At 39.0% G+C, this 12,876-nt stretch overlaps 1 protein-coding gene across 3 annotated transcripts in view; it reads right to left on the minus strand.

Moving 5' to 3' along the window:
* The window catches only part of rmnd1 (required for meiotic nuclear division 1 homolog), a 61,170-nt gene that overhangs the window by 36,300 nt on the left and 11,994 nt on the right, over positions 1–12,876 (minus strand). For 2 of the 3 annotated variants that reach the window (XM_033026147.1, XM_033026148.1), the window contains exons 2-4: positions 11,549–11,653; positions 8,032–8,460; positions 973–1,081 (exon numbers count right to left, since the gene is read on the minus strand). In XM_033026147.1, coding sequence (XP_032882038.1) covers positions 973–1,081; positions 8,032–8,442 — 520 coding nt within the window. In that variant the 5' untranslated portion in view covers positions 8,443–8,460; positions 11,549–11,653. The remainder of the gene's footprint in view (positions 1–972; positions 1,082–8,031; positions 8,461–11,548; positions 11,654–12,876) is intronic. The other variant, XM_033026149.1, reaches the window with a different exon arrangement.

A 12,876-nucleotide genomic window follows, 5' to 3' on the forward strand; every position in this document is an offset into this window, starting at 1 on the left:
GAGGACAAATTGCACACTGAAAACATTGAAAACCTTAACGTGAGGGATCCACTAACCATTAACCAGTTACAATACCCTTAAAACTCACGTTAACTCTTTCCCATCATTGCTTTTAGCTCCAAATCCTGAAACCTCCGGTTAAGGAGAGAGAATTTGTCCTACTGTTCACAAACCTCACAAGGTCCCACATTCAACACCATTTAGAGAGTACATCCAATACAAGTGCAAGCTAAAGGATGGTGAAATATATCCAACAGACTGTGAGTTGTTCCATGCCAGCAAGACAAGGGCTGCTATAGTGTGTTACATCACAGCGAGTACAGCCCACACCTGAAATCATGAACTGGGGTCCAATTTTGCCACACTTACCTGGACTGGATGTGGAAGGCCGATATTGCTGAACCTCTCCATCTACTGTCTCAATGGCAAGCAAGCATAAGGAGGGCCATGGCCATGTGGCCATGTTTCCAGAACACCCTAAAGCCTGTGAGAGGAGACAAGGCTGGAGGTGGAAGCCTTGCTCCTTTGAAACCTAGAAGGCTTGTTATTTTCATGACATTCAAAAGTATGAAAAGAGATGCAAATAATTAAAAACATATTTTACAAAAAGAAAATAAGTTTAAGCACAAATGTATTAAATCAATAAAACATAAATAGAATGGTTTTAAATAATTTCTGTATTCTCCAAGCTAAGAATTGCCATTTCTATGAATAAGGAATTCATGATGTACAAAATCCCAGTGAGACTGAACAGTGCCATATAATGTGGTAGCATCCATTTGTTGATATATCCTAAGTTTACAGCCATTTGCTGCCCATTGTCAATATCATTTGTCCCATAGTTTAACTCATTTATCCTTCAAATCTTACAAGGTGAGAGTCATTGCAATGTGATGAAATTGCTTAGTAAGTCGATTCTAATGTGATTATTACAAGCATTTGTATCTCTAATATACAGTATTGGTAACTCACCTCTGGGCAAGTCTGTTATTTCATGATAACCACTTGACATCAGATCACTGCAAAGATTCTCCAGATGATACTGATCTGCTGTGGCGAAGGCTGTGCATTTCAGCAAATCCTATTAAATCAAGTAGAGATACAGAGTAAAACAGTTCATCCAACAAAGTACTTACCTCAAATAAAACTTTCTCTGCATAGTAAAGAACATGCAGTTCTAGTTTAGTGAACATGAAGAAGTTCAAGTTTAATTTCCCAATGTGAATCAAAGGAATTAAGGTAAGATCTTACAGTTCTGCACATGCTGGGGCATGGGTCAATCTGGAAATTTAGGGAGTAGTTAGTGACTGGGGAGGGGACAAGGCCAAATCTTGGGCCATTGTGGGAAGTGATTGGTGGGTTGGAGGAACACAAATTATGGTATTGTGGGATAGATATAGGAATGAAGGATAAAAAGATATGCAATATTGTTTTGATGTAAAACAAAACAGAAAATGCTAGAAACACTCAGCGAGTCAGGTAGCAATCTGTGGAAGGAAAACTGAGCTAATGTTTTGAGCACATGGTGCTCAAAAGGATTCCTATATATCGATTCATGCCAGCTACTTCCTGTTTGAATTTCCAGAGAGGCACAAAATACCACAGAAGTAATCGTTATCACATTCCAGACCACACTAAGTATATTTTCTTATGCATAGTCTTGAAGTAAAGTAGGCTTGTGATCTAATTTTTAAGTCTGTGTTTTTTTCATTTACCCCATCAGATGGCTTCCATGTTAGTGGCATTAAAAAAAAAATTGGATAGTATGGATATACAGGGAATGAAGGGATATATGTAGGAAAGAACTGCTGGTTTAAACCAAAGAGAGACACAAAATACTGGAGTAACTCAGTGGGACAGGCAGCATCTCTGAAGAGAAGGAATGGCATATGTGCAGGTAGGTGTGATGATTTTGGCCTGTTCTTATGTTGTATGTTCTAGAACAAGAAAAGACACAAAGTGCTGGAGTAACTCAGCTGGTTAAGCAGCATCGCCGGAGAACATGGATAGCTGACGTTACACAACTATTTCTCCCCTTCCACCTCTGCTTCCACCTGTATTCCTTCATCTGGCTTCACAATCGAACCTCTTCTATCTATATGTCACACCTTTTGTATTTTCATCTTTGTCCAATCATTTGCCTATCCTCATCTGTATCCACCTATCAATCGGCAGTGTTTGGCCCGCCCCCTCCTCTCTTCCAGCTTTCTCCCCACCAAAATAAGTCTGAAGAAGGGTTCTGCCCGAAACATCACCTATCCATGTTTCCAGAGATGCTGCCTGACTCGCAGAATTACTCCAACATTTTGTGTCTTTTTTGTAAATCAGCATGTGCAGTTCCTTGTTTAAAAAAAAAGATTTGTTTTCATCAGATTACATTGAGATTTTTGAGGAACATGTGATCTAAGCGTTTAATGTGCCAAAAGTTATTTATGCGTTTCAAATAGCCAGCATAGACTGAAAAGGAAGGATATGCAATTACTGTATGTGAAGTAAGACTTTTAGATCACAAGAATATATCTCCCCATCCTCCGTATAGTAAATATGTTGCTAAAACAATTTATGTCAGTGAAAAGATGTTGGGAAATATCTGGCAGGGAATGAAATTAAAGTCTACATGAATAGACTCAGTGAGAAGACAAGCTACTGTTATATTTTTTAGAATTTTAGAACAGAACCAGGCCCCACAGTTTAAGAATAAGGGGTAAGCCAATTAAAACGGAGATGAGGAAAAACTTTTTCACACAGAGAGTTGAGAGTCTGTGGAATTCTCTGCCTCAGAGGGCGGTGGGGGCTGGTTCTCTGGATGCTTTCAAGAGAGAGCTAGACAGAGCTCTTACAGATTGCGGAGTCAAGGGATGTGGGGAGAAGGCAGGAATGGGGTACTGATTGTGGATGATCAGCCATGATCACATTGAATGGCGGTGCTGGCTCAAAGGGCCGAATGGCCTACTCCTGCACCTATTGTCTATAATACCTAGACTTAAGCCATTGGAAGGGTTCATTGCCAGAGGAGAGTTTTGGGACAAAGAGATTGAGATATTTGATTAGTAATGGTGTCAGGGGTTATGGGGCAAAGGCAGGAGAATGGGGATGAGAGGGAGTGATAGATCAGCCATTATTGAATGGCGGAGTGGACTTGATGGGCCGAATAGCCTTATTCTGCTCCTAGAACTGATAAACTTTTCACTGGAAGTACTCTGGCCCAACAGTAAGTGGGGCAGTGAAGGTGAAAGGAAACTCTGGAGCATTCAATATTCTTCTATTTCAAATACATAACAATGAAATACTGCTTCCTAGTTGCATTAACCTCTCTACCTTTACAAGAACGCCTATTATGATAACACCGAACAAATCAAAGATCTATTTCAGCAAAAATACAATCAACAACATAGAACTCCTGTGTCATCCTTCTTATCCAAAATCTTAAGAAACAAGTAACCTCTTTCATAGAACATTTTTGTTGCTCTTGTCAGATAGCTTTACTGCATGATTTATTTGATTGTTCTTACTCTTCTTCGGGAAAATAAATACAATTATTTCATAATAACCTGAAGTGAGACTGTCTGCAAAATTCCAACACCCACTGTAGACAAGACTTGGACCAGGGTGGAATCAAAATTTGGAAATACATTGAGACTTTAGATGAGAATAATACCTAAGTTTATAAAATTCTAAAAAAGCAGTTGTGGATGAAAGGAAGTTGTGTGCTTTGAACAGTGAGCATAAACCAAGCAAGAGTAATCGATTAGATTAAAAAAACCTAAAATGAGACCCAAGGGCCTAGAATTTACACTTGTAACAGCAAAACCAATTGAAATCGTTATTTTGTAAAATTGATGGTAACCATCTGCACATATACAGGAAAAACCAGTAGTGTCATTGTTGCTCTCCTCAATAAGGTGATCTGTGGTAATCAATGCTCGTGATATCAATACTCTTAAGTGAATCAACATGTGCAACATTTTACAACAATCATTGTACAAAGCACAAGCATGTATCAGGCATTTTATATTTTAAAAATATATATTATTTGGTGAATTTTTAAGCCATCCTTCTTGCTGATCAACCTCCATGCTTCCAAAAAACTGTAAGAATGACGAGCCAGTTCCTCTATTCAGGGTAAAAAATAGTTTTTTTAAGTTCATATACAAATTTCAGCTTTTACCTCAACCCATACAAATGCCCATTTTGTTTCCAAACATAAATCATTAAAAAAAAATTGTTTATTCCCACTTTTATTTCCCACTTTGCAGTGAGGTCTCAGCAATCTGATAAGATGCTCTGTTCACTTGATGATATCCTTGTGCTGGAAGTCAATGGTGCTTGATTGAAAATATGCCAGAACGTAAGTAGTTCTTGGCATTGAATCCATTTAAGCTAGATGGAAAGATCTCATCAAGGATTTGGTAAGCCTCATTCCTTTGCAACTGACTGACAAGTTAGGCTTCAAAAAGTAATATTTAATGCTTTATACCAAATTGCAATAAATAGAAATTCGGTATTTACTTAATTCAGTTGTTCCTTGCCGAACCTATTACACCTCAGGGGTAATCTGACGACTGAATGATGCCAATGGGAATCCTTATCAAGCAATTTAATGTTTACCTCGGGCATTGCAGATGGAATGAGACAGCCAGGGAACAGTGCAAAAGATCATCTGTTCAATTGCTTGCCAAAAACATTCTGGTTCAATTCAGACATACAAAATTAGATGCAAATCCATTGTGGGACGTGAGAGAATAGGATGAAAGTACATTTCATGGAAGGAAGAGATAAAGGAGGATTTTTTTGGCAGGAAGAAATAAACAAAATATAGCTGCATCTTAATCATCCACTGCAAATCACGCAGTCGAGCAGAACCAAACAATCAAAGCGTTACATTAGAACAAAGAGCAAAATTATTTGCATATAAAGAATGCTGCCAATCTATCTGATAAACAGAATTACAAATAAGTAACCAAGGTTTGTGTGTCCAGAAAGTTGATTGCAAAGAGTCATTTCCCCAGCTGTTCTCTAAGGAGAAGCAGTATCTTAGTGAAACACAATTTCATGGTTGAATCATGCCATTCCAGAAATTGTCAATGGGTACTCTCTGCCCCAATTGAGTCCTGGCACCCACCTCCCTGCAGCAACTCACCTCCGCTAGCTCATGGATCTTCCTTGGCAAACCATCTGAGTCATCAATCACTGCCAAACGCAACCATCACAAACATCAATGAATTTCCTGTGCGTGTATGTACATGTGACACACACACACACACACACACACACACACACACACACACACACACACACACACACACACACACACACACACACACACACACACACACACACACACACACCTACCTACCTGCTGGAGCAGCTGCAGTGATATTTAGAAGATAAGAGGGGATCTTATGGGAACATATAAGATTATTAAGGGTTTGGACACGCTAGAGGCAGGAAACATGTTCCTGATGTTGGGGGAGTCCAGAACCAGGGGCCACAGATTAAGAATAAGGAGTAAGCCATTTAGATGAGGAAACACTTTTTCTCACAGAGAGTGGTGAGTCTGCGGAATTCTCTGCCTCAGAGGGCGGTGTTCTGGATGCTTTCAAGAGAGAGCTAGATAGGGCTCTTAAAAATAGCGGAGTCAGGGGATATGGGGAGAAGGCAGGAACGGGGTACTGATTGGGGATGATCAGCCATGATCATCCCATTGATCGAAGCACTGGCTCGAAGGGCCGAATGGCCTACTCCTGCACCTATTGTCTATTGAAAGAATACAAAAATCCTATTTTCATTAATCGAAGGATCAGTAAACAGTAGATTTAAGGCAAATTAGTTTAAAAATAAAAAATAACAAAAATGTTGAGAACACGCTGCCTCATAAGGTGGTACAAGTTACAATTCTTTATAAGATGGCATTGGAATAATACTTAAGAAGCAAAAATACCGTAGAACTAAGGGTGAAGGGTAGTGGAGTACTTTTACAAAGACCTGATAATAGGTTTTATAGTCTCTTTCAATACTCCAAGGAATTAAAAATGCATTATTTTATAGAACTCTTCAAATTAAATTAATCAACTTCAATTTCATAATTGTACAAACTCCTGTCTTCCAAAGATTCTGACTAAAATAAAATGTTCCCCTCAAAATGAAAATGATTTAAATAAATATTTCTGATAAGAAATACTAGTCGGTTTCTGTAGAATATTATAAAATTTAACTATAAACTGGTCTTGTGTATTATTGCATACATTTAGTAATAACCAAAGAAACTTGCAGCTTGCAAACTTGCAGTAGGTAGCCAGACCTACCATTCTCTGAAAGTTAGATCTGCCTCTACAATTGTCAGCATGTCAATCAGAGGATGAACAGCTTGTGGGGAATGTACCAACAAACACTAGGACAATAAACAGACCAAATAGAATTGCCCTTTCCTCAGGATATAACAACATGTGGCTTTGATTCATCTAACTGTTTCAAAACAAGCACGGAATACTATTCTGGGTTAAGTGTTTTCAAGTGTTTCTTTCAAAAAGGCTGTAAGAAGTGAAAGAGAGAACCAGCAATATTGAATCTGTAGAAATAAAGTTGGTATATGTTTTATTTGTTTATACACCATTGGCAGAATCATTTACCATACTTTGTTATGCTACTTCATGTGATGCTGCATTTATTATATAGTAATGATGTCTGCAGTGAGAGAGAAAAAAATCACAGTAGATATTGCTGGTGCAATTGACACTAGATGCCAAATCATCTGCTGTTGTATTTATGCAATAACATGCAGTTAACTGGAAGATTATGGGTGCATTGCCTGTGCAAACATGGAAGAGTATAGAGGCAAAAAATGTGGGAACAAAGGTCATGTTTAGAGCCACTCATAAAGGTGGTCACCAATTCTAGTATTGACCACATTTTCCTTGGACACAAAGGTACTTGCCAGCACCTGATGTGAAAACTCTGCCTGCAGAAGCACCAAAAGGTCAAGTTAACCATTGGCTGTAAACCCAGGGGAGGTGTCTACCCAGGGAGGTGCCACCTCACTGCCGCAATTGCATTTTTCTTTTTTCGCACAAGCTGAGCACATCACAGAGAGCCCTCTGTCTAGTGGATGAAGACATTTATTTTTGGCTTGGGTAGTTTACACCCCAGCGGTATGAACATTGACTTCTCCAATTTCAGGTAGTCCTCGCTTTCTCCCTCCTCCCCCTCCCCTTCCTACCTCTCCCACAGCCTACTGTCTCCGCCTCTTCCTTTCTTTTTCCCGCCCCCCCCCCCCCACATCAGTCTGAAGAAGGGTCTCGACTTGAAACGTCGCCTATTCCGTCGCTCCATAGATGCTGCCTCACCCCGAGATTCTCCAGCATTTTTGTCTACCTTCGATTTTTCCAGCATCTGCAGTTCTTTCTTAAACACACTGGGGACATATTATTTTTACATTTGTACCAAGCCAATTAACCTACAAACCTGTACATCTTTGGAGTGTGGGAGGAAACCGAAGATCTCGGAGGAAACCCACATGGTCACGGGGAGAATGTACAAATTCATAGTGTTGATTGAACCCGGTTCTTCAGTTCTGTAAGGCAGCTATTCTACCGTGCCAAGTCTTTTTAGTAATGGTTCTTCATATGTCCGGACCTAAATCCTGTCACTTGTCAGTTCAACTACAAGACAGATACATTCTTCAATATGGCCACTGTTCACATAGACACAATTAGGTGAACAGTCTCTCATGCGATACATTTCTACGATTTTGTGGACCCATTTACATAAACACAACTTTGTGAGCATTGGACATCTGAACTGTCATTGACACTTTTAAAGAAGTACCAGTCTTCTTCTGATCTCAATGTGGAAATGTGTTTGGTGCAGAGAAATACGCCACCTTGTGTCAGAATTGGTGACACACTCCCATGTACAGAAGAATTGGAAACCAAAAATCAGACTAAAAGTCAAAAGATTGGAATTATTGTTTGAGGGATTTAAGACAAACTATAAAATGCAGCTTGCAAATAAAACCTAAAACATTTTGTTTACCTGTACATCTGCAATTCTTGGCAGATTGGTCCTTGATGGCTGTTTGGTCCGAGGCCCCTTAAGTGGCCTTTTGGCTGTCTGTACTTTTGGTTTCAAAGCCACTTTACTTTCACCTGTTGCAGTGGAATAAACTCTTTTCTTTATGCTTTCAAACTGTGTACAGTACAAGGATTGAAGATGTATCATTTGTGCAGAAATGGTCTCTTTTCTTATTATTTGGCATGCTGTGGAACAATAGTCCGGTGATCTTCTGCCTCTGTTTTTCAATGGGCTGCACACAAAATTTCTCTGATAGCAGCTGAGGTGCCCGATCCTGGATTGCTGAACACATCTAAGAGACGAGCTCAAATAGCAAGTTCTTTTTATGAAGGACTGAGATTGTTTCACGGGATTAATCAATCTTACAGCCATTGTAGATGGATGAGCAATCTAAAGACAGAAGAACATTTATTTTGAAATTTTCTATTCATCATAATAGACTACTTCCTTTGCATACACACTAATCACTTATCCATCCTATAAAAAGAAAATCTTCTTCAAATTAGGCGACATATTGAAGAAACTTTGGCCACTGATCCAAATCAATACATTACTTTGAGTTGCTAATCACCAGGCGCATTAAATTAAGGAAGTTTTTCTTTACACAGAGGGTGATGGGTGCCTGGAACACACTGCCAGGGATGATGGTGGAGGCAGATACAACAGCACCATTTAAGAGGCTTTTAGATAAGCAGATGGATATGCAGAGAATGGAGAGATTCCGATCACATGCAGGGAGAGATTAGTTTATTTTAGTATCATGCTTGGCAAAGTCATGGTGGGCCGAAGGACCAGTTCCATTGCTGTACTGTTCTATGTTTGATGTTCTAAGTGTGCTCTCAAAAGAATACTGAAATGCTTTCTTTATTTCCTCATTATTATATAACCACTGGCATTTAATAAAATATTCGATTTGGAGTTCTTTTTGCAGCCATTAGAGTAAGATTATTATTTTGTGTAAAATCTTTATTCTCAATGTGACTTGATTTATGAAGAATTATCAATAAATTCCATGAACTCAGAACATCATCTTTCATGCTTCTTTATAAAAACATTTCTAAAATGTCCAATGTGTCAATTATTAAAATGTTGTAATCACTTTTCTAAACACAGAAGTAACACACTATAAATAAATTCACATACACTGCAAAATGAACGGAGAACAAATCTTGTGAAAGTCAGAGTTCAAAAAAGGTTAAACGAAATGCAGTCACGCACAGTTTAAGATTATTTGTGGTTAAAATGAAAATGAGCTAATTCCAAAGTTATGTTTGAAATTGATTGAGTTTGGGGAGGAGTAGAAAGGAGTTAAAAGAGAAAAATTGGTAGGGGGGATATTTTGGATCACAGATATAATAAAGATAAAAGAGGAAGTTGATCCATTACAATGGACTCTAATAAACAAGGTTGGGATCAAAGTCACACTGAATTGAGTAGAATAGTAATTTATAGTATATTGAGAGAGCATTTAGACATTGGTATATTTTTGTCTGAAGAAACAGGGCAGCAGAGCTGCTGCCTCACAGCCCTAGAGACTGCGGGTTGATCCTAACCTTGGGTGATGTGTGGATTTTGCATTATCTTCCAGTGGTCACATGAATTTCTTCCTTGTGCTCCAGTTTCCTCCCACATCCCTGAAATGTACAGGCTTGTAGGTTAATTGGCCTCTGTAAATTGCCCCTAGTAAGTAGGGAGTGGATACAAAAATGGGAGAACCTAGGGCTAGTGTGAACGGGCGATCAATGGTCAGTGTAGAATTGGTGCAGCAAAGAGCCTGATTCCATCCTGTATCGCTAAACTACTTTGGCACTAAACTAAACAATCTGTTATTAGTCTTAGAGCAAACAGGTGATTTTGCTAAAATCACAAGGGAACATAACAGCAACAATTGCATTAACAATCAGGGATAAATTGTATTTTCTTCAGTAATGAACAGGACATAAAATAAACTACATTCTTTGATTTTTATAATAGATGATTAAAATATAAATTAATATGAGAGTTCTGATAAAAAAAGGATGATAAACATGGAACTGAGGAAAGATCTTAACCTAGAAAACCTATCTATAAGGATAGAGTTAAGAATAACAGAAGTTGGAAAACATTAGTAGGACTAATTTAACAGGCCCCTGACAATGTTAGAAAGAGAATTAAAAAATGAGGGGGCCAAAAAACATGAGAAAGGCAATGATCTTGAGGCAATTTTTATCTTCAAATCAAGCAAAACGAATATTACAAGGAACCAACTGCTGAACACGTCAATTCATAAAATATAATGAGCAAGAAAGAGTTAATGACTAATTCTGTTAAGCTTCCTTTGGGGAAAAGTGCTAATAATAGTTGAAAAGTGATATGTTAAAATTTAAAAAGTCTCACATTTATAAAAAAACTTTGCAGAGGTAAAAGGAAAGAGTTAACTAAATTAAGATTAGAAATAATATTGCTACTTGGTTTATTATTGGCATATGTACCAACATTGTGAAAAATGTTGTTTTATTGCATAATTGTCCAGAAGCAATAGCTTATCTTTTTAAAATGTTTGTAATTCTCAACAAATATACATTATTATGTTATATATTGGATAGCAATGGGACTAAAGGTCCATAAATCACCTGGGCTGGTATTTTAAAGAGATTACATAGGACACTATGGACACTTTGGTTTTGATGTTCCAGAATTCTTGAATAGATTTCCCAAACTGCAAATATATCCATCTATTCAAAAATGTAGGAAGGCAGAAAATACGGAATCTGCAGCAAAGGCAGGAAAGCACCGGCATTTATTTATAATGTGTTAACACTTGAAAAAACATTTGATTTAGTTTTGTGAAAGTGAAATTGCACTTGAAAATTCAATTAAGATTCTTAATTGGATGGACATGGTGACAATTATTTCTTTCGAATACTGAGTGTATTTTTTAACCAACTCGATCAATAGATCAACGCGGATAGATAAGGGAGAAAGCAGCAAATAAGATAGGGTTGAATTTTCAAAAGCATTCAATAGTGCTGGACAAAATTAAGATATGTGGGTTTGAGGCATCGACAGAGCATTGGATCCATTCCCAGAACAATAAGGGATGAAAGGGTCACTTTTAATAGATCAGGATGTAATCTGGAATGCTACAGTAACAGTGCTGGGCATCATCAACAACATAGTTAAAGGATCATGTGTGTTATATCCAAGTTTGTGACAATATAAAAATAGGTGAGGAGCAAGCTGTGAAAACCTGATCCAAATTGCAAAATAACATTAGTTAGATGATTGTGCAAAGTGGTGGCTGATGGAGTATCATTTGTGAGTGTGATATCATTCATTTTGAACAGTTTTATTAAGGCTAGAAAATATTGGATATTGTATACACAAATAAAAAAAATAACAATCAGGTAAATGGTCTATTAGCTTTATTGCAACCAGAACAGTGGTTCTGCTAGGAATTGATAGGAAGTCCAGAATCATGCAGTTCCGGACATCTTACCTCTGGAAGAATCTAATTGACTTAAGAGGAATTTTGAAGAAGAATCGATAGATTTATTCTTGTGAAAGGGCAATCCCACGAGATTGTCAAATGGCTCCAAATTATCTGAAATTGAGAAATAACAAATATTCTCATTGAAGTATGTAACTTTCTTGAACTGAAACTCACCTGGATTATCTCTGACCCCTCTCTTCCCTTTCTTAATCTCTGTCTCAATCACAGGGGACAGACTATCGACTGACATCTACTATAAATCTACAGACTCCTACAGTTATCTGGGCTACACTTCCTAATCGCCCTGCCTCTTGCATAGACACTATTCCCTACTCTCAATACCTCTGTCGTCACTGCATCTGCTCTCAAGATGCGGCTTTCCATTCTAGGACATCCAAGTCCTCTTTCTTTAATAAATGTGGTTTCCCCCCTTCTGTCATAGATAGATCCCTCAACTGCATCTCTTCTGTGAATGGAGGTTCTGCTCTCGCTGTCCGTCCCCCCCCCCCAGACAGTACCTTTCCCCACCAGCCACAGCATTCAACACATCATCCGACATTTCAACGTGATTCCCGATGAGTCACATCTTCCCATCTCGACCCCTTTCCGCCTTCTGCAGACACCTCTCCCTCTGCAACTCCTTGGTCAACTCATCCCTTATCACCTAAACCACCCCATCCCCACTTACTTTCCCCTGCAACTGCAGGAGATGTAACACCTGTCCCTATACCTCCTCCCTCGCCTCCATCCAGGGACCCCAGCAGTCCTTCCAGGTGAAACAGAGGTTCACCTGCACCTCCTCTAACCTCATCTACTGCATCCGGTGTTCATGATGTGCCCTCCTGTACATCAGCAAGACCAAGCTTGGACTCGGTGACCGTTGTGCTCAGTCAGCCAAGGCCTACTGGATGCTAAACATTTTAACTGCCCTTACCATTCCCATACTGACCTTTAGGTCCTGGGACTCCTCCTTTGCCAGAATGAGGCTACCCGCAAACTGGAGGAGCAGCACCTTATATTCTGCTTGGGTAGCTTACAACCCAACGGTATGAACATCGAATTCTCCAATTTTAGATAACCTCCAACAATTTCCCCCCTCTCCCCCACGTCCGACTAGCACCTATTTCTCCCCTCTGCCTCCTCTAGCGTCAAAATTTGGAACTCTTCAGTCTTCCGTCTCACATATTCTACTTTAATCTCTGGCTTTTGTTCCAACTATCTGCCCTTCAAAACCCTGCCCTGCCTTTGTCCACCTATTACCTGACACACTTTGTATTGCCTCTCCTCTTTCCCTCCCTCCCCTTCCCCCCCCCACCCCCCATTACAACCAGTTT

This window comes from Amblyraja radiata, chromosome 8 (genome assembly GCF_010909765.2).
Source record: "Amblyraja radiata isolate CabotCenter1 chromosome 8, sAmbRad1.1.pri, whole genome shotgun sequence".
NCBI lineage: Eukaryota > Metazoa > Chordata > Chondrichthyes > Rajiformes > Rajidae > Amblyraja > Amblyraja radiata.